The sequence below is a fragment of the Culex pipiens genome, chromosome 2, assembly GCF_016801865.2.
Source record: "Culex pipiens pallens isolate TS chromosome 2, TS_CPP_V2, whole genome shotgun sequence".
NCBI classification, from domain to species: Eukaryota; Metazoa; Arthropoda; class Insecta; order Diptera; family Culicidae; genus Culex; species Culex pipiens.
In genome coordinates this window covers 102,088,729-102,112,073 of record NC_068938.1, presented here as the reverse complement: position 1 = coordinate 102,112,073, position 23,345 = coordinate 102,088,729, and the positions used below count along the sequence as shown (strand labels likewise).

Sequence of the window (23,345 nt, the reverse complement as noted above, 5' to 3'; positions counted from 1 at the left end):
AAAGTGATGTGTGTTTTATGTCATGTCCAACGCGCCCAACTTGCCACAGCGGCCGGTGGAAACGTGATTTGTTCGCAAATATGTACACAAACACACGACAAGCCGTTTTTAATTCAGTAAAATAGCTGTTTATTTTGGCAGACTCTGGGAGACGTCCCGCGGTTCAAATAAAGTGAAATAAACCCTATTTTGATTTATTGCGTGCAGGGTTGCGGTTTTTTACGAGCTGCGGGAGTCTGCAGCGGAAATGAAATTTGCTAAATTTGGCGGAACGGTTCGGGGTGTTGAGCTTTCCGATGACAGAAAAATTGTCATTAGGGTGGTTCTGCGGCTGGTTCAGTTATCTTGAATTCATCAAATAAATTGACAATATTTAAAAAGAAAATGCAACTTAAATGAAAATGTTATATACAAAAGCATAACTCGATAATAAGGAAAATCAACTGTCAGGTGTTCAATCTAAAGCACACCAAACATTTGTCTTCAACGAAATCTATCTTCATCAGTTTCCACCAAAAAGCGCAAAGAAACCTCTCAGTTTATCATAGCCGGAGGAAAAGGGTGAAAACAAACATAAGGCCCCCCAATCGTGGGATCTCTATAATTGGCGCCATCAATCACAGCCAGCTCGTTGTTGCCAGCCAAAAGGGAAAAAGGCAATATTTAGGGTGACTGGCGGCAGTGTAGCTAGACTAGCTGTGATGACAGAGAATAATCTAAAGCATTTAATTTTGAGGGGGATAACGAAGATTTTTTGTCTCCACAATGTGGGCTTTTGATTTGACATTTTGATCAGCCAGATGGCGATTAATACGATGAAGTTTATTGTTTTATTAAATCATTTAGTAATGGCCAATATTCTTCTTGTAGTGATAAAAGCTGATAAAAAGCATGGAAATGCATTAAAGAATGATTTCTAAAATTTGTCTGATACGTTACTAAAATAGTTTCCAAGAATCTTAAATATATGAAAATCGAAAAATCTGGATAAAACATAATTTCCTCCGAAGATAGCTCATTTTTTATCGGACTAACATTCCCATACACTTCTCAGTGACTATACCTCTGGTCATAGCTGGCGCCGGTATTGATCAGCATGATAGGGGCCTTTCAAAAGTTGCGAAACGAGGAAAGATAGGGGAAATTTTGAAAATTTTACTCTCGTATGTTTGGCAGGATAAGCACTCGCTCCTTACTCCATCCAATTTGCTGATTTTCACTATTTAAACAACATATTTTTTTAAAATGTTGAAAAAACTTGCTCGATCACTCAATTTCAGTTGAAAACATTTTTTATGAGCTGTAATTGAACGTCAAAGTGCTGATATGGAAACATTAGAGACGCGATGGAGTTAGATGCTGTTCCCTAGTACAGTCAGCAAGTGTGACATTCTATAAATTTAAGTGACCCAATCTCACCCTCAGACCTAGCGGCCAAGTCCGCAAAAAAAATAAGTGGAAAATCATTTTTCCGAAAAATTGTGACCAAAGAGTAAAGGGCCTACTTTTGGTTTGACTGAATTTAAGGTGGTTCACGATCAGGGTGTTTTCTTACTTAGCTGGAATACAGTTCAGACTCGATTATCCGAAGGCATGGCAAAATTTCACTCCTGATAATCAAAACTTTGGATACCGTAAACCGGGGTGACTTTGATAGGATTTCAATTTGTTTTTGGAATATTTTCCAACAGGAAAGGTTTTTCTCAAGAATATTATTTCTAAAACATGTACCGGGGTACGCCACACCAAGTCCATGAATTATTTTGGAAAAAAGTTGTTCAATAGTGTTTAGAAAAATAGTTACGTTAAAAATTCTTAGTTTAAATTCCGGGGTGACTTTGATAGTCATAGTTTTTCTTATTAAAATCATATTTAAGATGTTCAAACTTTATTTGTACGTTAAATGTACCATCACTAAAGTAGCTGATATAGTTTTAAGAAAAAAAATCCATGTTTATATTTAGTTAACTAAGTTTATAAGCTTTTCAACAAAATACATATAAATTTTAGGTAAAATTTAGGTAAAAAGTCGGAATTTTGCCAGAAATTTGTTAAAACTAGTTTTGTTTATAAAACTATCGATTTAAATTGCATTTCATACTGAATTCGAAGCACGAATCACAAGTTTTTACATTTTACATGAAATTTGTTCAACTGAAATTGCCTATAAAATTGGAGATTTTTTTTTAGTTGTGTTTCAAAAACACATATTATTTATTATTTACAAACTTATTTAACCTTCTCCGAAAATGCATTCCGTTTTCAGATTCAAATTATGTTCATTGAGAAAATCATGACACTTCGAGAAGTTTGAAATAATGACTTTCATCAACATTTTCTTAACTATAGTTAACTAACTTTTTAAACTTTCCAACATTTTATGAAAAGTTCTTTTTGAGGTACTTTGAACACTTCTCTACCACGGTCAGTATGATTCTAAACCATTCCGCACGTATTTAAATTGTACCGTAAACTGGGGTCAATCGGGACACATGGGGCGAATTGGGACAGCAGTTTTAACCATGTTGGAGCAAAATATTTTGATTTTTCTGGTTGGTTTCGGTTAGAACAGACTCAGACCAACAAAATGTGTACATCCATTTCCAAATTTAAAAGCTTTAAGTGCTCTAAAAACTACTGTCCCTATTCAGACTGAAGTCCCGATTCACCCCAGATTACGGTACTCTTCATTTTGCGGAAAAATCGCAAACCTATCAAAGTCACCCCGGCTATCAAAGTCATCCCGTTTTACGGTAATCGAATCACAAAACAAATCGTTTTCTTATTTTTGACCCCTAAACTACCCTAAGATTTTTTTAAATCCAAGATGGCGGTGATGAAATATTGAAAAAAATGCATTTTTTAATTTAATTTCCTATAAACAACCCAACTAAAATGAGGTCGCAGAATTCGAACTTGACGTTAAAAGTAAGAAAATAAATAAACACGATTTTTCTTGTTCATGATTCGATTAACCGAAGTCTCTTACAAACCTTAGAATAATCGAACTTCAGATAATCGAAACTTCGGATAATCGAGGCTTCGGATAATCGAGTCTGTACTGTATTATAAAATAGTATAGAAACAATCGAAACGACAATCAACACAAACAAAATGTTACCTTTACAAACTTTTTTTTTCTTTCTTGGAACTCTAGGACAATAAATCATGCTACCTCGCTGTTGAAACACAAACTCAAAATTTATTGCTCCAACAGCCGTGCTTTTACACGACAACGCTGTCATTTATCATGAAGCATATTCTACAGTTTCAAAATGAAATATTGATCGCAACTTCCTGTTGCTTCTTCTCCTTTTAGTCGACTCAAAAGCTGTCACCCGGTTTGAATTTTAATTTCAAGGCGCCACACCACGACGTCAGCTGAATGCAAATGACGCGCTTTCCCTTCATTTTTCCCCCAAAAAAAGTTTTAACCCTCTGCGTTTGTTTACACAAACCTTGCCCTTCCTTTAATATCTACCGAGTCCTGTTCGTGTTTTGATAGCTCCTTTTCCCCCAACCAGAAATGGTCTCCCTTTCCCTGTTGTTTCCGTACATGACTTCCCCCTTGTGATAATAAAATAAATGTGCCAAAGCAGTAAAACGAATCTAGGTCAATGTGGCAATTTTCCTCGTCTCACGTGGCAGGATTTTCCGAAATATTGCCCAACCGACGTCATCAAACTGTGAGAGACACCTTCTCGCATCGTCTTGAGTGTTGGTAAGAAGAAAAAGCTTTTCAAATCGAGCGACGCGTCTCCGTTACAATTTCGTTCACACCTACAAAACGCTTCTTGGAGTGGTGTCGTCTTCGAGTGTCCTTCGGGCGAGGCCGCCACCAATCTAAGGATAACACCGGTGAATCGCGTGCAGCCCACGTGTGAGCTGTTTCCACCTTTCTTGAAGTTTTTGAGCTGGAAGTTGAAGCGTGGAGGGGTTGGGTAGAATAATAAAGACGTGACTTTCGTTTTAAGAGTGCCGCGAAGCATTGATCCGGAAGAACGATGGAGCTATTTTTGAGCAATTTTGTTTGATCAAAACGTTGGAATTTCATAACAGATCTTTGAGATTAACTATTGCCCATTTCACTTCAAAAGTATCAGCACTCGAAATCAACTAGAGTTTGTCAATTTTCATTCTAATCGGACCACCTTCTCCTTTTTGGCACCACTCCAAATTTTCGCATTTTACACAATACATGTGGTAGCTTCCAGTTTCAAACAATTATCATTGCAACCAAAAATCGCACGTCAAACAGGAGTGAGGGTTCTTCTACCCAAATAATTAGACCCGTTAATAGGGTGGTCCAAAAAATGGCATTTTTCGTCGATTTTCGCAAAAAGTACATTTTTCAAAAAAAATCATATCTCGGAACGGTTGAACCAATTTTAGAGCGCCACGTTTCAAAGGAAAGGTTATTAGTTGGGCTTTTAAGGAAAAATATGTGGAGGTTCGAAAAACCTAGCTAAATATTTGAAAAGGTCCTATGAAAATTTCATTTGCTAATTTGAAGGTCTCGGGACAAAATAGCTCATATCTGGGTAATTCTCTACCAACTCACACAGCAGTTGCCCCGACCCCTCTTCGATTTGCGTGAAACTTTGTCCTAAGGGGTAACTTTTGTCTATGATCACGAATCCAAGGTCCGTTTTTTTGATATCTCGTGACGGAGGGGCGGTATGACCCCTTCCATTTTGAACATGCGAAAAAAGAGGTGTTTTTCAATAATTTGCAGCCTGAAACTGTAATGAGATAGAAATTTGGTGTCAAAGGGACTTTTATGTAAAAAATTCCGAAAAAACGTGTTTTTCATCGAAAAAAAAACACAAAAAAAGTTTTTTAAACTCTGCCATTTTCCGTTACTCGACTGTAAAAAAAATTAGAATATGTCATTTTTTGGGAAATTTAATGTACTTTTCGAATCTACATTGACCCAGAAGGGTCATTTTTTCATTTAGAACACAATTTTTCATTTTAAAATTTCGTGTTTTTTCGAACTATGCAGGGTTATTTTTTAGAGTATAACAATGTTCTACAATGTTATAGAGCAGACAATTACAAAAAATTGATGTATAAACATAGAGGTTTGCTTATAAACATCACGAGTTATCGTTATCAGCCGGGACCGTGGTGTAGGGGTAAGCGTGGTTGCCTCTCACCCAGTCGGCCTGGGTTTGATCCCAGAAGGTCCCGGTGGCAAATTTTGAGACGAGATTTGTCTGATCACGCCTTCCGTCGGACAGGGAAGTAAATGTTGGTCCCGGTCTAACTTAGAGGTTAGGTCGTTAGCTCAGTCCAGGTGTAGGAGTCGTCTCCCTGGGTCCTGCCTCGGTGGAGTCACTGGTAGGCAGTTGGACTAACAATCCAAAGGTCGTCAGTTCGAATCCCGGGGTGGATGGAAGCTAAGGTGTAAAAAGAGGTTTGCTATTGCCTCAACAATCAAGCCTTCGGACACCTAGTTTCGAGTAGGAATCTCGCAATCGAGAACGCCAAGGCAATGCTGTAGAGCGAATTATTTGATTTTTTTTTATCGTAATTTTACGAACAAAAGTTTTAAAAAAGTTGGTCGTTGTCGATCATGGCCGTTCATCTTCACCCGCGACAGACACGGACGACAAAACAAAGAGAAACACAAAAAGTAACTTTTTCAAAACTTTTTTTCGTAAGTTCGCGATAACTAGTGATGTGAAACTCCTTATGTTTGTATATCAAAATTTTTGTTATTGTCTGCTCTACAACTTTGTAGAACATTGTTACACTATAAAAAATAACCCTGCAAAGTAAGAAAAAACACGAAATTTTAAAATGAAAAATTTAGTTCGAAATGAAAAAATGACCCTTTTGGGTCAATGTAGATTCGAAAAGTACATTAAATTTCCCATAAAATGACATATTCCAAAAAATTTTACAGTCGAGTAACGGAAAATGGGAGAGTTTTTAAAACTTTTTTAGTGTTTTTTTTTACAATGAAAAATACGTTTTTTTGGAATTCTGATTACGCCATTAAATCAGGCGTTTAATTTTACATAAAAGTCCCTTTGACACCAAATTTCTATCTCATCACCGTTTCAGGCTGCAAATTATTGAAAAACATCTCTTTTTTTCGCATGTTCAAAAATTGAAGGGGACGTACCGCCCCTCCGTCACGAGATATCAAAAAATGGACCTTGGATTCGTGATCAGGGACAAAAGTTACCTCTTAGGACAAAGTTTTACGCAAATCGAAGAGGGCCGGGGCAACTTTTCCCGATTTCGTGTGGGTTGGTAGAGAATTACCCATCTGAAAATATGTTTCCCTGATTCCTTGTAATACTTTACATAACATATCCAAAAATTGTGAATATCAATGAAAATGATATTTTCACGAAAACCAAGATTTAAGTTCCTTCATGCCATAAACATTAAAATCCACCCAATTATTTTCCCATTGAGCAAGTCCTCCAAAACAACTCTTAGCGAAAGAATGAAAAAGTCATCAAACCTACCTGCTCCCTCTCCTTCCTGCACTCGTACCACGTGCTGACAGCCAGGTAGAGCAACAAAAAAAGAGTCGGTAATAATCCAAAAGGATTTTCACCTTGTTTTTCCACGTTTTTACTTTCACTTTTCACGGGCGAACCGGGCTTTTGTTACGTAACACAGCTAAAGCTGCCTTTTACACCAGCTTGGCAACAGGATAGTTTCTGTGTTGTCTCTCCATAGGACACATTATTGCCGTGAGGACTGTGTCTATGTTGGGTTCTCTGACGTTCTGATATCATCGCCGGGTATAATGAGTGACGTCGAAGAAGGATAGAAGCTTTTGGTGTGTATACTTGTGTAGAGCTTTATCTTGATTGCGTGTTCATTTCAAGGAAGAAAGGAAGTTCCACCACGAGCAGGAAGGAAGTTACTTTAGAATTGTGGTTTGAATGCTTGCTTTTTACTAGCTTCAGTGAAGTCTAGTTTTTGACTGACTTTGGTTGACTGAAAAACGATTTCTGAATCTCAAAGATTAATACCATAAAACGATTCTTTCACTTCAGTGACATCTCCTTATTCCATCCTAAATTGACATTATCATTTTATTACTCTCCTTCCAGATAAAACGATCAACCCTCAACAACACTGCCATTCCAGCTTTGATTCCCAAAAGAGGGTGGATAAATCCAATATTATTTGATGTGCGCCAGTGTCATTGAATCGTAAAACGATTACCGTCGAAACATAGAAAAGAGAGAAATTCGTTACAGTGCTCAATTCGGTGGATAACATTACCCACCCCCTAACAAAAATAGAAAAGAAAATTGACGTGTTTTGTGTGATCACAAGTGAAAGTGGATTCCGACGCGGACCGGAAGCAGCCCCAGCAAACCCCGTCGGAATGTCGTAAATCCAGTGCCTCGCCGGAAGTTGTGGTGGAAAACGCAGCATCGCCAGCACTGCCAAAAGCCACTTTTGCAATTGCACAGCTTAAATCGCACAGACGGACACTTTGCACCACTACGACCACAGTCACGACCACCACCACCAGCAGCAACAACAGTTCGGAGGGCACCGCTAGTTCCACCACCAGTTCGCAGCTTGTTCAAAGTTCAAAGGGAATATGCACACTGAGGGTGAAGATATTCCTCATCAAGCATCTGTCTAAGCTAGTCGCGTGCAACAAGAAGATGTTCCTACCGGTCAAGTCGAACACGTGAGTTGTCTTATTGTTTTTGATTATTAAGGATTTTGTTTTGCTAAAATAGTTTCAAGTTATGTGGAAACACCACACTCTATAAAAAAGGCATCGCAGTGGAATTAACATGAATTTGCCATATTGTGACTTGACACAAAGTTTGGAGAACATAATTCAGATAACTAGGTATTATTGAAAAAATTCACAATAATGCTGCCATTTTTCAACGATGCTTATCTTTGAATAGGGGAAAGTGGGGCAAGTGTAACAAGCTAAGGAAATGCTCGTTATAACCCATTAAAAACGTGAAAAATTTGTCGGATTTTTTTATGATCATCTTATTTCAGGTCTTGACAAAGACTTTGATAGAACAGGTTTTAAAAAAATCCAGTTTTTGACTGTAAAAAACTGATTTTAAAATTTTCGGTTTTCCGTGCGTTCTACTCAACTAGTGAGGCAAGACGAACAACCCGTTGGGGCAAGAGGAACAATGCATGAAACAACATGCTAATTTGCTAACAATTGAACTGTTATCACTTAGATACATCAGATTACAATGTATTTGAAACGTTTCTTTCATTTTTAGATTAAAAAAATAATATTTTACTAAAAATTTTATTGTTTTTACGAAAAAAAATATTACTACACAATATTTTGTTTGGAAATTTTTTGTTAACAATTATTTATCAGTTTTTAAGTACTTTTAAGTATTTCTTTCCCAATAAAATATGTTGTTGCAGCAATTCGTATTTTTTTCCATACTAAAAATCTATATGGTACACTTGCCCCACCTGAACAAGATTTTTTTAAAGATCTCAACAAAAATAACCAAAAGTTAAATCATACTTTGTAATAGGTGCAAGTCATTGGTAGGGACACTACTGATCTAGGAAAAATTGCATTTTGAAAAAATGAGCCATAAAACGAATCCTATGCCTTATTTTGTACTTTCCAAATATTATAAGAAAACAAAGGTTTCGAAAAAAACTTCATTAAATATTAAGCTCCGTGGCGTTTACGTCGTTTTGGTGGTTATGTGTTTGTAGAATCAGCTAATTGCATTGCTAGCAACAATTCCTCATACTGAAAATAATCAAAATTGTCAAAATTACGGTCTTACGAGCGATTGTTCCTCTTGCTCCATATGGTCGTCTTGCCCCACCTTCCCCTACATGCATCCCATCCTTCTCACACTCAATAAAACCATTTACTGTAGCGAGTTGGATTGTCTGTTTACTGGAAACAATGTAAAATTGTATTTTCCAGCGTCTTTTTTTTTACATTTTTTACCAAATTGAGACATTTAAAACTAATTAATTAGTACATCCATCCCAGGGAATTCCAGGACAGAATTCCCGGGATTTTTCCAAAACCGGTATTTCAGAAATCCCAGGATACTTCTACATTTGCTCCGGATCCGAAACGGTCACTCTCCACCAACTCACACAGCAGTTGCCCCACTAGGGTGTAATATCAAAATCGATTTTCCAACACAGCATTATTTTAGTTCCTTTTGGGGTCCTAAACAACTCCCCAAAGTTTGGCAACGATTGGTTTAGTCCTCACTTTGCGCAAAGCGATTCTATTTTCCATACAAATTTGTATGGGAAAAATCATTTTTTTTAATTTTGATATTTAAAAATTCCAAGCTTCACGCTATACTAATCGAATTCATATTGGGATGCTCTGGAAGGTGCTCTACAACTTTCCCCAAGAGAAAGAAGATACAGCGTCCTCAAATCTCGTCTAAAACGTGATTTTCGAGCAAAAAACACGTTTTAGACGAGTTTTGAACATGCTGTATCTTTTTATAGGAGCAAGTTAGCACCATACTCTCTTCGGGAAAGTTGTAGAGCACCTTCCAGAGCATCCGAATATGAATCCGGTTTTAGTACAGCGTGAAACGTGAATTTTATAAATATCAAAATCCAAAAAAATGTTTTTCCCATACAAATTCCCATAGAAAATTGAATCGCTTTGCGCAAAGTGAGGACTAAACCAATCGTTCCCAAACTTTGGGGAGTTGTTTAGGACCCCAAAAGGAACTGAAAAGTTGCTGTGCTCGCTAAATTTGGACAACTTTATTTTTTTCCATACAACCATATTACACCCTAATATTACAGTTTATTGGAAACTATGTGAAATTCTATTTTTCAACGTTTTTTTTTTCATTTTTAACAAAATTGAGATATTTTCAACTAATTAATTAGTGCGTCCATCCCGGGAAATTCCGGGTCAGAATTCCCGGGATTTTTTTTAAAAACTGGAAATTCCCAAATTCCAGAATATTTCTAATTTTGCCCCGGTTCCGAAACTGTCATTCTCCGCCAACTCACACAGCAGTTGCCCCACCCCTCTTTGCTCTAAGGGGTAATTTTGATCGCTGATCCGAGGTCAACTTTTCGATATATCGTGATGGTGGTGACCCCTTTCATTTTTCTAGTTTTTTACTTAAGGAGGTATTAGACTATGAAAAACAAACAAACTCGCACTTTTTCGTGTTTGACAGTTTGCCAAACTCGCAAACTTGTTCGCGGCAAAGCAAAATATATGCAGGTTGACATTTCTGCAAACAAATGCAGGCAAACTGTCAAAAAGCGCGAGTTTGTTTGTTTTTCACAGTCTAATATCTCATTTAGACACGTTTTCAGTGATTTGTAGCTTGAACCAGTGAGGAGATAGAAATTTGGTTTTGAAGGGAATTTAGTGTAATATTTGACGCCCGATTTGATGACGTACTAGACAAATTTTAAATTTTGGAAATTCCCAAGAGATAACCCCAGGCTCGATTCTTTAGGCAAAAATAAATAACTGTGCCAACTTTTTTCAGGATTTTGGCAACAAATGGCGCAGATCTCGGCCAAAATTGTCCAAGTGTGAGATTCATGTAGGAAATTCAATTACCTCCAACTTTGTCAAAGGGTGGAAGAAGATCCGAGTTGATCCTGTCATTATAGCAATGCACGAGTCATAACATGTCAAAGGGTTATTCTTACGCAAAACTAGCTTGACTTTCCGAAAAAAAATCTTTGAAAAGCATACGAGTGATTTTTAGGGGATAAAACTTCAAAAAAACTAGTCAAAAAGGACAAAATCATCGCTTTTTCATAAAACTGTTTCGTAAAATTCATACAACTCGTGAAGAATACATGCATCCCTTATGTTTATACATCCCGTTTTGTTTTTGTCTGTTCTACAACTTTGTTGCACATTGTTACTCTCTAAAAAGTTACCTTGCACAGTAACAAAAACATATAATTTTAAGTTGAATTATTTTGTTATAGAGTAGTACAGGGTAAAGGTATGCATCAGTCAATTTGATACATAATGTTTACCTAAAATCTCATTTTCGGGTTTTAGACTTGTTTTAGGGTCAATTTTATTTATGCGTTTACAAAAATAAAGTAAAAAAAAATACGTTTGTGTAAACTAACTCATTGTTTGGCCATTTTGACCTAATATTTGAAGTTTACAAGGTTTATTTAACTTCACATTCACGAAATCATTGAAACCATTTGATTAGTGTTTAAATGACATGTCTCACAATATTTAACAGTTGAGTTGCAAAAACTAAAGCGGCCTGGCCTACTGCATTGCATTAGCCGCAGAGACAGATGCTGAGAACGGATCACATTTCTTAGAATCAACAGGGGAGGAAGGATGCGTGGACATACCGTACCAAACGCTCTGAAAAATGAAAGAAATCGTTGAAAGCTGTAAGGCTGTTTTATTGTCTAAAGTTTTTGTTTAATATTGGCTCGAAAATTCAAGAAGGGGAAACAAAAATTTACTAAAAACTTACTAACTTCTGAACAGAAACAGACAATTTTCAAATGTCAAAATAGATGTACTTATTTTGTTAGATAGAGAGATGATTCTCTTTAAACTAAAATATCATTTTTTTGTGCAACCACATGGACACAATAGCTGGTCCAATAACCCCACGGGAAAAAAAAGAACAAAAACTTTCAATTATTTTAACCCTCAATAAACTAATAACTGGTTCGATTGAAATTTACGCTGCCTCGCGAATAGGCCGGTATTGTTCGATAAAGTCGTAAAATAGCTCGAAGCCCTTCTCTCCCAACAAAACCGCAACCGTTATGAGAAAAGTTTTGTTTGCCATTTTTCGACCCCGCAGAAATGTTTGGTAGGGTAACAGCATATAATACTGAAGTACTCTGGACAGCTGATATATTTTCGAGTAGAGAGAAAACTGTATGCACTAGTTTGTACAGAACTAGATGCAACATCCAAAAGTGTACCGCACAAAAAATCTGTCTAGCCAGGGAGGGCCACTCACCACATGAATCATAATTTTCGTTGCAACAAGGTTTTATGATTTTGACAACCCGAACAGAAATGTTAACTTTTTTTAAATCAACAATAAATTTCACGTTCTAGGCAAGCTTAAAGCTAAACATTTTTTTTTTTTTTGTTAAAATTTGAAAATTTCTGAGAAAAAAATCATATCAGTTTCTACTCGGGTTAACCCGCTACATCGGGATGTGTAGAGTGTGCTTTGAACTTTTGGCAACAAAAAAAACCCTTCTATAAAGTGCTCGAAAAACCACAAACAGGAAAAAAGGAGCAACCACCAAAAAAAGCCACGGTTCGGTGAAAGATTTCCATGTTTTCGGAAGAGCTTACGTGCACGTGTATTTCGCTCGAGGACAGTCTCCTTCTTTTTTTGCTAGCGGCCACACTTGAGCCAGTCTGCAGGGCCAACCCACTTGGGGTGCCATCCAAGCATCCCAGGATCAAAGACCGTCTCCCATTACTCCCACCAGAAAAACAAGCAGTGCATCCAGGGTGAATTGAGAGGTGAAAGTTGCGACGGGAAAGTGATTTAAATTTTAAATTATGGAGGTTGTGGTGGGTTGTGTTTGTGAGTAAATTTTATTCATGTTTTCTTGTGAACAAATTTTGTGGAAATTTACGACCGCACACTGTTGAGGACAGCAAAGTAGGAATAGGATGTTTTGAGAATCTGGAAAGTGACAAAACTGGTGAGAAGTAATATAGTGGATAAGAAGTATAGGAACTTACCCAGAGGAAAGTTGATAATGTCAGAGAAAATTTAAAGACGTGACCAACTTTAATATCTGCGGGCTGAATAACTCTACAAAGAAAAAGATGATTTTAATATAACGTAGAAAAGTCAATTTGTTTATCCTACTTTGTCAAATAGATGAGAAATGCTCTGGCTGTAGTTTTGTTAAATTCGGGATAGTTACTAAATATTGCCATTTCGTTGAATTTTCCAGTCTGCAAAAAAAGGTGTTAACTTTCCAGTTATTGGAACCTTTTGAATTTTACCGAATAGCTAATATCATTCCCGACGTAGCAAAACTGTAAAATCTGGCAGATCATCGTTGACAAATAAATGAGATTTCCAATCATCGATACCACATTACGGTCCGATATGACTTTCAAAGCAGTCATACAGATGATGATTACCGATGCTATGATTTGTGAAAATATTGAAACGTTGAAGATGTCCACTACCTCGTATGCAAATCTGGAAGAAAGATAAGCTTTGCATTTTTATCCATAGACAAAAATTGGATCATAACCTCAAAATTTCTTTATGAAATAATATCAGCTCAATCAGATAAGCATAAGATTCTCCATGGATTTTGGCGAGCTTCTCGATGTTATTCAGCAATGGTGACAAAGAATTGCAAATTTTACAACTTAGGTCAATCTGTCTTTTAGCACCGGAAGCAACGTAACCCATCTGTAATGCATGAAACCGTTAGAACCATCAAAATTTGAACAATTTACTATTTACCTTGGAAAACAAAACCCCTAACCTTCCAACCTGTCCTCCGATGTGAGAAATCAACCCAATTATCATGGTATCAGTGGCCACGTTTAAGCTCGCACAGATGTACAACGAAAAAGTCTGATAAAACCAAACTGCTCCGTAAACCCAAACCGATTGACGGTAGTCAAAGGGAAACCACGACGGCAACAGCAGTGCAAATTCTCTCTTCAACGCCGGAGAAATGGCCCAGAAGGTGACCGTTGCAAAGGACACCACGTGAAACAACGTCCCGAAGAACCAAGTGGTGTTCATCGCCCGCAGCACTTCTCTGAAATGAATAAACTCCGTAATACAACTTTCAAGAATCACTCTCTACAAAAAGTTCCAAACTTTGTCTCAGCATCACACTGGGGATGAAACATGGAACATCGCACTCTCAGCACCAGCACCTGAATCGAGTCAATTTTACTGCAAAATATCCTCAGCTTAACAATCAGCGTGAGTTGGGTCATCAACGCGTACAGTGCATTCGCCAGATCCTGCACATTTTGCACGTTCAAAAAGAACAGCACCTGCGACAGTGTGAACGCATACAGAAACACAATCCGGAGGGTCCATCCGTAGATTCGGTACAGGAGACGCTGCCGGTCGGTGCCTTCCAGCGGTGGCCACAGCCCGATCCACTTGAGCAGGGTGAGCTGCCGCTTGAACGATTCCAGTCTGTTTCGGGGGTCCCAAGGATTCTTCCAGAAGAAGAGCCGGAACAGGAGCGTGTCCAAGAAGGCCATGTTGGTTGGGGGAGTTTGTAGGAGGAACTGAGTCGGTTTGAAGTGGAACAGCCTTTTAAACTGTTAATTTGGGGAGTTTGTTCTACGTCAAATGCTTATTTTGGTGGTCATTTTAATTGTATGGTTCGATTGAGGTATGTTCGACAAATGAAAGAATCTGCAATTACAAACTATTAAAAATTAAAACTAATCATAAATTGTTTTATCAGGGCTGTGCAGTCGAAATAGGATCTGGTACGTTTCGCCGAATGTCGTTTCGCCGACGGTCATTTCGCCGAATGTCGTTTCGCCGAATGGTACGTTTCGCCGAAAGTCATTTCGCCGAATGGACGTTTCGCCGAATTGAATAAAAATTAACTTTTTTGTACAATTTATACTATTTGTTCGCTGAAGTGCCATCTTGTAATTCACTCATGCAAACTTGAGAAGGAGTGGCAAGATAATAATATAATAATTTAAAAATGTAAAGAACGTCTCATGTTTCAAAGAATGCAAAAACTCACAGAAATAATACAAATAATTTGCTTAAAAAATGAAGAATGCAAAAACTATCAGAAATTTTTCTAAATGTTATGATAAAAATTAAAAAAACTGCTCATGTTTGAAAGATTGCAAAACCTAACAAAAATTATAGAAATAATATGCTTAAAAAACTAAATATACATAAACTCACCGAAATAATTGAAAAATATGCCAAAAATATAGAATGCAAAAACTAACAGCAATTTTGCAAAATGTTGTGCTGAAAACCAAAAGAACTGCTCATGTTTGAAAGAATGCAAAAACTCCCAAAAATTATACAAAAAAAAAATCTCGAAAAACAAAGAATGCAAAAACAAACAGAAATAATCTAAATTATAAGCAGCCAATTAAAAGAACTGCTCATGTTTAAAAGAATGCAAAAACTCACAGAAATAATTAAAAAAAAATATGCTTAAATACAAAGAATGCAAAAACTAACAAAAAATTTCCAAAATGTTATGCTAAAAATCAAAAGAACTGCTCATGTTTGAAAGAATGCAAAAACTCTCAGAAATAATTTAAAAAATATGCTCAGTAAAGAATGCAAAAACTACCGGCATTTTTCCAAAATGTTATGCTGAAAATCAAAAGAACTCCTCATGTTGGAAAGAATACAAAAACTTACACAAATTATACAAATAATATAATAAAAAACAAAGAATGCAAAAACTAACAGAAATTTATCAAAATTATAAGCAGAAAACTAAAAGAACTGCTCATGGTTTACAGAACGTAGAAACTCACAGAAATAATTCAAATGATTTATTAAAACAAGAATGCAAAAAACAAACAGAAATTAATGCAAAAACTCACAGAAATGATTTAAAATTGTTTGCTGTAATTAAATAACTGCTTATATTTGAAAGAATGCAAAAACTCGCACAATTTTTTTCAACTAGATTATTTTTTAAGTGATTGTTTATGCATGTTATAATGCATAAACTTATAAAATAACATACTAATAAACAAAAAATATTTTTTAAAAAGATTGCAAAATCACCTTTTAGGGACATTATACTTTTTCAAAATATTTTAATACAATTTGTGTCCATTTTATATATTTATTTTACGATTATTTGTCAATTCGGCGAAACGTCTCATTCGGCGAAACGTCCCATGCGGCGAAACGACATTCGGCGGAATGACCTTCGGCGAAATGACCGTCGGCGAAACGACATTCGGCGAAATGTCCCGCACCCGTCGAAATAAGTTGAGTCAGCACTTTTTGAGGATTAGGAGTTTGAGTTAGTACCATGTTCGACAAATTCGAAGAAGCTTTAAACAACTTGAATCTTGAATCTTGAATCTTGAATCTTGAATCTTGAATCTTGAATCTTGAATCTCGAATCTTGAATCTTGAATCTTGAATCTTGAATCTTGAATCTTGAATCTTGAATCTTGAATCTTGAATCTTGAATCTTGAATCTTGAATCTTGAATCTTGAATCTTGAATCTTGAATCTTGAATCTTGAATCTTGAATCTTGAATCTTGAATCTTGAATCTTGAATCTTGAATCTTGAATCTTGAATCTTGAATCTTGAATCTTGAATCTTGAATCTTGAATCTTGAATCTTGAATCTTGAATCTTGAATTAAAACATTAAACATTAAACATTAAACATTAAACATTAAACATTAAACATTAAACATTAAACATTAAACATTAAACATTAAACATTAAACATTAAACATTAAACATTAAACATTAAACATTAAACATTAAACATTAAACATTAAACATTAAACATTAAACATTAAACATTAAACATTAAACATTAAACATTAAAAATTAAACATTAAACATTAAACATTAAACATTAAACATTAAACATTAAACATTAAACATTAAACATTAAACATTAAACATTAAACATTAAACATTAAACATTAAACATTAAACATTAAACATTAAACATTAAACATTAAACATTAAACATTAAACATTAAACATTAAACATTAAACATTAAACATTAAACATTAAACATTAAACATTAAACATTAAACATTAAACATTAAACATTAAACATTAAACATTAAACATTAAACATTAAACATTAAACATTAAACATTAAACATTAAACATTAAACATTAAACATTAAACATTAAACATTAAACATTAAACATTAAACATTAAACATTAAACATTAAACATTAAACATTAAACATTAAACATTAAACATTAAACATTAAACATTAAACATTAAACATTAAACATTAAACATTAAACATTAAACATTAAACATTAAACATTAAACATTAAACATTAAACATTAAACATTAAACATTAAACATTAAACATTAAACATTAAACATTAAACATTAAACATTAAACATTAAACATTAAACATTAAACATTAAACATTAAACATTAAACATTAAACATTAAACATTAAACATTAAACATTAAACATTAAACATTAAACATTAAACATTAAACATTAAACATTAAACATTAAACATTAAACATTAAACATTAAACATTAAACATTAAACATTAAACATTAAACATTAAACATTAAACATTAAACATTAAACATTAAACATTAAACATTAAACATTAAACATTAAACATTAAACATTAAACATTAAACATTAAACATTAAACATTAAACATTAAACATTAAACATTAAACATTAAACATTAAACATTAAACATTAAACATTAAACATTAAACATTAAACATTAAACATTGAACAAGTAAACAAAAGGTTTGTCAGAGGAAATTTTTATTTTTAAGTATTTTAAGAAATTTTCCAAGTATGAGAGAGACAAAACTCGAAATAAAATTCACATCGTACTAATACATAACTCATAAAATATTAAAAAAAAGTTAAAATCAAGGATAAAATCATAGTACCACAATTCGAAAAATTACATTAAACTCAAGGGAAACAGATATGTTTATGAGTTCCAGTATATTTTGCTTCTTGGTAGTACAGTCCAGACTCGATTATCGGAAGGCCTCGGAAAAATTTCATTTCGGATAATCGAATAACGAAAAAAAAAATTCATTGCCTAATTTTTTATTGTTTTGCTTAAGTATGACCCCTAAACTACGTTAAAGTGATTTAAAACTTTTAAATGCAAGATGGCGGCCAATATGCTGCCCACCATTGAAAAAACCGGTAATATCCACTTTTGGCAAAAACGAGATATTAGCACCAGGTGGTAGAGGATGTTCCAACGCATCTCCTGGAACTTGAATTTCACTGAAATAGTGTTTAGACTTGGCTGCCGATGCGAAAAACCAAACGGCTAATATGCCACTCTTACGGGAAATTGCCTTGATGGAGATTTTGTGACAAACACTAAAAAGCGTTTTTCTCGGAATACTTGATTTGGCATAATAGCCGAATTTTCAATTATGGGCAGTATGGCGGTGTTGAAATATTTAAAAAAAATGCATTTTATTATTTAATAGGCAATCAACTATTCAAATTTGACTAAAATGGGGTTGCAGAACTCGAATTTGATGTTTAAAACAAGAAAAAGAAAAAAACTTGAAAAAAACGAAAATAAAATGTTTTTGTTCGTGATTCGATTATCCGAAGTCCCATACAAACCTTCGGACAATAGAACTTTGGATAATCGAAACTTCGGATAATCGAGGCTTCGGATAATCGAGTCTGGACTGTAGATATCAATACTTTAATCATGTCTCAAGCATTTTGTGATCTTTAACTAAAAAAACTTTTCTTGGTAAGGTATATCGGTATTCTTAAAATGTTTGGGTCAATTTTTAAAGGGGTATGACATAATTTTCAAAACATGTTTTCAACGGCCTTACATGACTGACAAAATTTCTGCATGATCCAATTAATCCAATACTACATTTGATTTCCAGCTTTAAAAAATAAGAATAAATATTTAAGACCACAAATCATAAAAAATGAAATTACTTCTTGAAATTTATTTTTTCCAACAATAAATGACATCTTTGATTACACTACCTGATCCTACTTAGTTAATTTCTTTATTTATAGATTATTGAGCAAGAATGATAGGTTTTGTTCATTTATTTCATGATTGAGCACTGTTGAGAACTGCAAAATACGAGTACGAAGTTTTTAATATCTGAAATGACAAGTTGAGTTTAGTTAAGTTGAGTCATTAGTCTGATTTAGTTTAATAATTTATCATATTAATAATTATTTACTTACCCAGAGAAAAGTAGACAATGACAGAGTAAACTTAAATACCACCCCAACTTTGATTTCTGTTTTCTGCATAGCTCTAGTCTCAAAGAAATTTTAAATTAAATTTTGTTAATTTAAGAGAAACTACACCAAAAGTACCGCGTCAACAAAATAAGAAAAGCTCTCGCCGTAGGTTTGTTAAACTTTGGATAATTGCACATCATGGCCATTTCGTTAATTTTGTCAACCTGAAAAAACGACAACTTTTCAACACACTGACTCCCATCAACACCCGGAACACTCACCGAGTGTGACACCTCGTTCCCCACGTAACAAAATTGCCAAATTTGACAAATCATCGCAAGCAGATAGAAAACATCACCGGTGGTCGCCCACGGATCGAGGTGACCAGCTAGCAACCGTAAGCCAGTCATGCATATTATGATAACTGACGCGATGATTTGGGTGAAGATTGACACGTTGAAAATGTCGATGATTTCGCGGGCGTAACTAGAAGCATATTTTTTTCATAAAATTATTTTTGTAAGGTCTTTTTCGGTGCTGGGACCTGGTTAGGACCGAGTCGGCTAGAAGCATACTTGGAGTTGAGGTTGATATAAACTTTCGTAATACTCTTACCATAGAAGTCCCTTGTGAAAATAGGTCAACTCTACAAGATATCCGTAAGAAGGTCCATGTGAGTCATTGTAGTAGTTGATATCTTTGGTGAGGCTAGATATCACGGTGCACATGATACAGTTTGAGCAATGCTTCCGCAAATCGTTGTATGGAATGAATCCGGAAGGTTTGTGTCCTAGCTAAAATACAAATTAAATGTCAATAAGTCCTCTCAAGTGCTATGCCAAGTCTTACCTTGGAAATCAGAATTCCAAACCGCGCAGTTTGTCCACTGACGTGGGATATCAATCCAGTTGCCAAAGTGTCCGTGGCAACGTTGTAGGTTGCACTCATGTAGATTCCAAACGCTTGGTATAGCCAAACCGGAATGAACACGAGCAACGATTCACTGTAATCGAAGGGAAACCACGCCGGAAGCATCAACTGGCGCTTCCATTCGTACAGAGTCGATATGGTCCAGAAGGTTACGGTTCCGTAGCAAGTGGTCATGAAGATCGTTCCAATCAGCCAGGTGTTGTTCATGGCTTTGATGACTTCTCTGAAAGATTGGGTGGAGTTACAGTCTGAGCTTTAGCTTGGATTCCGTACCTACTTATCTTCTTGTTTACATCCGGGACTGTACAGGGGACATTCCACGTCCTGTACGCACTTCTGGATGCGAACAATTTTACGATTGAAAATCTCCAACTTGATAAGCAAGGAAATCTGAGTCATCAGCAAGAACAGAGCGTTTGCTACTCCCTGTTGATAACTCTTGTAGTAAACAACTCTTTATATCAAATTCTATCAGTTACCTTCAAATCCCGAACATCCACAAAGTACAACACCTGCGTCAGCGTGTAAATGTACATGAACAGAATCCGGAAGCACCACCCGTAGATCCGGTAAGCAGTCCGTACCCGGGGAGACCCTTCTAGAGGTGGCCAGAGCCCTACGAATCTCAACAGTGCCACCTGGCGCTCGAAGGATTGTAAGCGCTTTGTGGGATTCCAGGGATACCAGTAGAATACTCGGTGTAACAGGAAGGAGCCGATCGTCATGTCTTGAGTCGGTTGTTGAAATTTGATAACTGATTGTTGTTTTCATCATGCTACAAGGCTTTAACGGTTTTTGAAATCAACCCTGTGATTAGAATAGGGGAAAACATGTAATTAACGGACAAAAACTTAAATTTAATTGATATTGTCGAAGGCATGCGATCCAGTGCCTTTTAAGCAGCTGTATAAAGTCAGTAAATTCTTGGAAGGAACTCCCTAACACCGTCTAGGGAAAACCCATAACTTCGTTTGCATAAGCCCATACCGTCCAAATTACAGCAAATCCCTTCAAGCTGCCTTAACAATGCCAAATCCACACTAGAACGAAGGACAAATCTTCCCTTCTGCCAAAATCGGCCAACAAACCGTCCTTATCATGGAGGATATCACGAAAATGACACCCTGACGTCAGTGGTTAGCACCAGCTGAACCCGATATGGCAGGGTAGGATTGTGAAAGTTTTTTTCCAGTAAATAACGGAGGGATCCAGAAGCAAAATCTAATTTGTACGCACTATGACCATCCAGAGTTGGCAACCGAAACCGTTTGACCTGTTCAGCAATTGAATTATAACGCGTGGACGATGTGACCCCTCAGCAGAAGAAGACGACACCTACTATAGTCCTGCCCTGGGAATTTCCACACCCCCACAAACTAGGCAAAGCTTGGCGGAAAACGTGTCAATGAACTTTCCTTTCAAATCTCTCTGACTCTAGTTGGTGCTCTGGCAGACTGACTTGGTGTACGGAACGTCGGACGGAAATGAATGCGCGATACGCGACTTTTTCATGCACCATGAATGGGAAGCAGTGAGAATTGCGAAGGATAGTGAATGAACCGTACGGCGGCAGCTATCGCTGACTGACTGTCAACTTCGTGGACAGAATGATTATTATGAATGAGGATATAATTATGTCGAGTCCTTGATAAAAGATTGCGAGTGGGAGGTTTGTGAGAAATTTATGCTTTTGAAAGATGACCTTTGAATAAACTACTAAATTCTACTTGCATTTTGAAGGTACTTTATGAATTGTAAAATAGGAGAAATTAAGAAAAACTTTACTTGACCTTTCTAAAACTGAAAAATATCATTATGAAAAAAAAGAAAAGAAGCAAACTAACAAGTAACTCAAATGTTCTATCATTCATCCCGCTTGCAGATCTCCAGTAGCCACCGAGGGAACCGCCAGCAACGGCGAGGATGTCACCACTGTAACCAGCAACTCGACGCAGACCCCGAGCGACCTGAGCCCACCGAACATGTCCGGCGACGACATCCTGCCCCAGGCCCACCACCAGAACCCGGGCCACTGTATAGCGTCCTTTTCGGCCATCAACCGCATGCGGCAGAACGCCCAGGTTAGATTGCCACCCCTCAGATTTAAATAATTACCCCCTCTTCACAATGTTTTGTGCCAGTCTGGTTTTGTGAATAAGTCGAGCTATCAGGCGTCTCCATCTGGAGTTGAAGCAACAACAGAAGCACGTTGGAATCAAATTTTCATGAATTAATTTCGAACCTCGGTGTAATTTGTAAACAACCGTGTAGAATTCAAGCTGTCTACAGTTCGACTCTTCCTTTGTCGAATTAAAATTGCCTCACAACACAAGTTCGGCTTGCTGTTCCCAATGCGAGTACAGAGAAAACTCTGATTTATTCATCCATCCAATTAGCATTCGAGAACCGCTTTCACTTTCCCTGATTTCTCACTTTGTATCCCTCTCCGTTTTTTCCCCCCACAGCTCTGCGACGTCACGCTGGAAGTCGGAGGTGAAACCATAAATGCACATAAGGTCATCCTGGCGTCGGTTTCGCCCTATTTCTATGCAATGTTCAACGGTAAGTGCATGCAGAACGGCACACCCCACTCTATGCAGTGGTTTCCAATACTTGTGATTTCTTTTTAATTCATATTTGAGTAATTTTGACTATTATAAATCGGCTTCCTTGGTTTATTTTGATTTTAACTTGACTAGTTTTTTGAACAAAACTATTCAATAGTTAAGTTTTGAATTGTTTTGTAAACAAAAATTACAAGCTTTTGTAAACTTGCTCAATTTTAAATAATATTTTAAGTTTTTAAATATTTTACATGCTCAACTTGTTTTATTTTGAACACAAACGTTAAGTTTTTATGTGAATTTGTTGTAACTTATAGGAAATCCAAAGTTTCGGTAGATAAGAAACATTTTGCTTAACCCTCTAATGGCCACACTTTTCTTGTGTTCCGGAGGTCATTTTGAGCAACTTTTGCTCTACGAAAAACTTTACTTCTCTCGTTTTATGTTTTTCTTGTTTTATTTTTAGTATTTTAGTTTATAGAATTTTAAAAATTTATAGAATTTTAAGATTTTTTCTTTCCAATGCTTTTTAAAGATCAAAAATTAGTTGATAAATGGATTTTTGGCTATTTTTAGATCGAATTCCGTCTAGAGGTGGGGCTAGGTTGTAGAGGGTTAAGATCTATTTGAAATGTTGAAAGTGGGATCAAGTTACCCCTAACATTTTGGAAATGATGGTTTAAAATATTTTTTTCAATTACTTACCATGATTCGAAGAGTTCATCTAATTAAATACCCTGTATCAAAAAAACATAGATGAATGTTTAAGCTTTCAATTAGCATAGCATAGCATAGCATTGGTGTCTACCCGTAGTTGCTACTCTATTATTGACCAGGAGACCTCCAAGAATTGCTCCGTGGACCACAGATGAAGAGTAGGAACCAATCATCACCACTTCGCAACTTTCAAATGTCCCTATCATGCTAGCCAATCACAACGCCGGCCAC

At 36.0% G+C, this 23,345-nt stretch overlaps 3 protein-coding genes across 3 annotated transcripts in view; 1 reads left to right on the top strand and 2 right to left on the bottom strand.

Annotated features, from left to right (window-relative positions):
• The window catches only part of LOC120431287 (kelch-like protein 17), a 47,110-nt gene that overhangs the window by 6,100 nt on the left and 17,665 nt on the right, over positions 1 to 23,345 (top strand). Inside the window, exons 2-4 of the mRNA XM_039596427.2 lie at positions 7,083 to 7,678; positions 21,716 to 21,914; positions 22,299 to 22,395. Coding sequence (XP_039452361.1) covers positions 7,653 to 7,678; positions 21,716 to 21,914; positions 22,299 to 22,395 — 322 coding nt within the window. The 5' untranslated portion in view covers positions 7,083 to 7,652. The remainder of the gene's footprint in view (positions 1 to 7,082; positions 7,679 to 21,715; positions 21,915 to 22,298; positions 22,396 to 23,345) is intronic.
• LOC120431291 (odorant receptor Or1-like) lies at positions 12,468 to 14,439 on the bottom strand. Its single transcript, XM_039596434.2, has 7 exons — positions 13,821 to 14,439; positions 13,455 to 13,758; positions 13,237 to 13,400; positions 12,980 to 13,181; positions 12,840 to 12,928; positions 12,710 to 12,782; positions 12,468 to 12,650 (listed from the first exon to the last, which is right to left on the bottom strand). Exons 1-7 carry the CDS (start codon positions 14,216 to 14,218, stop codon positions 12,597 to 12,599), a joined length of 1,284 nt encoding a protein of 427 aa, XP_039452368.1. The 5' UTR covers positions 14,219 to 14,439; the 3' UTR covers positions 12,468 to 12,596.
• On the bottom strand, positions 18,738 to 20,879 carry LOC120431288 (odorant receptor Or1-like). The gene is made up of 8 exons (XM_039596428.1): positions 20,313 to 20,879; positions 20,111 to 20,259; positions 19,753 to 20,056; positions 19,519 to 19,697; positions 19,185 to 19,389; positions 19,039 to 19,127; positions 18,904 to 18,976; positions 18,738 to 18,817 (listed from the first exon to the last, which is right to left on the bottom strand). The coding sequence occupies exons 1-8, from the start codon at positions 20,556 to 20,558 to the stop codon at positions 18,764 to 18,766; spliced, it is 1,299 nt and encodes a 432-aa protein (XP_039452362.1). The 5' UTR covers positions 20,559 to 20,879; the 3' UTR covers positions 18,738 to 18,763.

Excerpts from the sequence above, each read along its gene's own strand:
- LOC120431288 (XM_039596428.1), bottom strand. The coding sequence starts at position 20,558 with ATGACGATCGGCTCCTTCCTGTTACACCGAGTATTCTACTGGTATCCC. Across the intron at positions 20,260-20,312 it reads TGGATGTTCGGGATTTGAAG|GGAGTAGCAAACGCTCTGTT; the intron begins GTAACTGATAGA and ends AGTTATCAACAG. Across the intron at positions 18,818-18,903 it reads CATTGTCTACTTTTCTCTGG|ATATTAAAAACTTCGTACTC; the intron begins GTAAGTAAATAA and ends TTGTCATTTCAG.
- LOC120431291 (XM_039596434.2), bottom strand. The coding sequence starts at position 14,218 with ATGGCCTTCTTGGACACGCTCCTGTTCCGGCTCTTCTTCTGGAAGAAT. Across the intron at positions 13,759-13,820 it reads CAGTGTGATGCTGAGACAAA|AGAAGTGCTGCGGGCGATGA; the intron begins GTTTGGAACTTT and ends TATTCATTTCAG. Across the intron at positions 13,401-13,454 it reads TAGGGGTTTTGTTTTCCAAG|ATGGGTTACGTTGCTTCCGG; the intron begins GTAAATAGTAAA and ends CATGCATTACAG.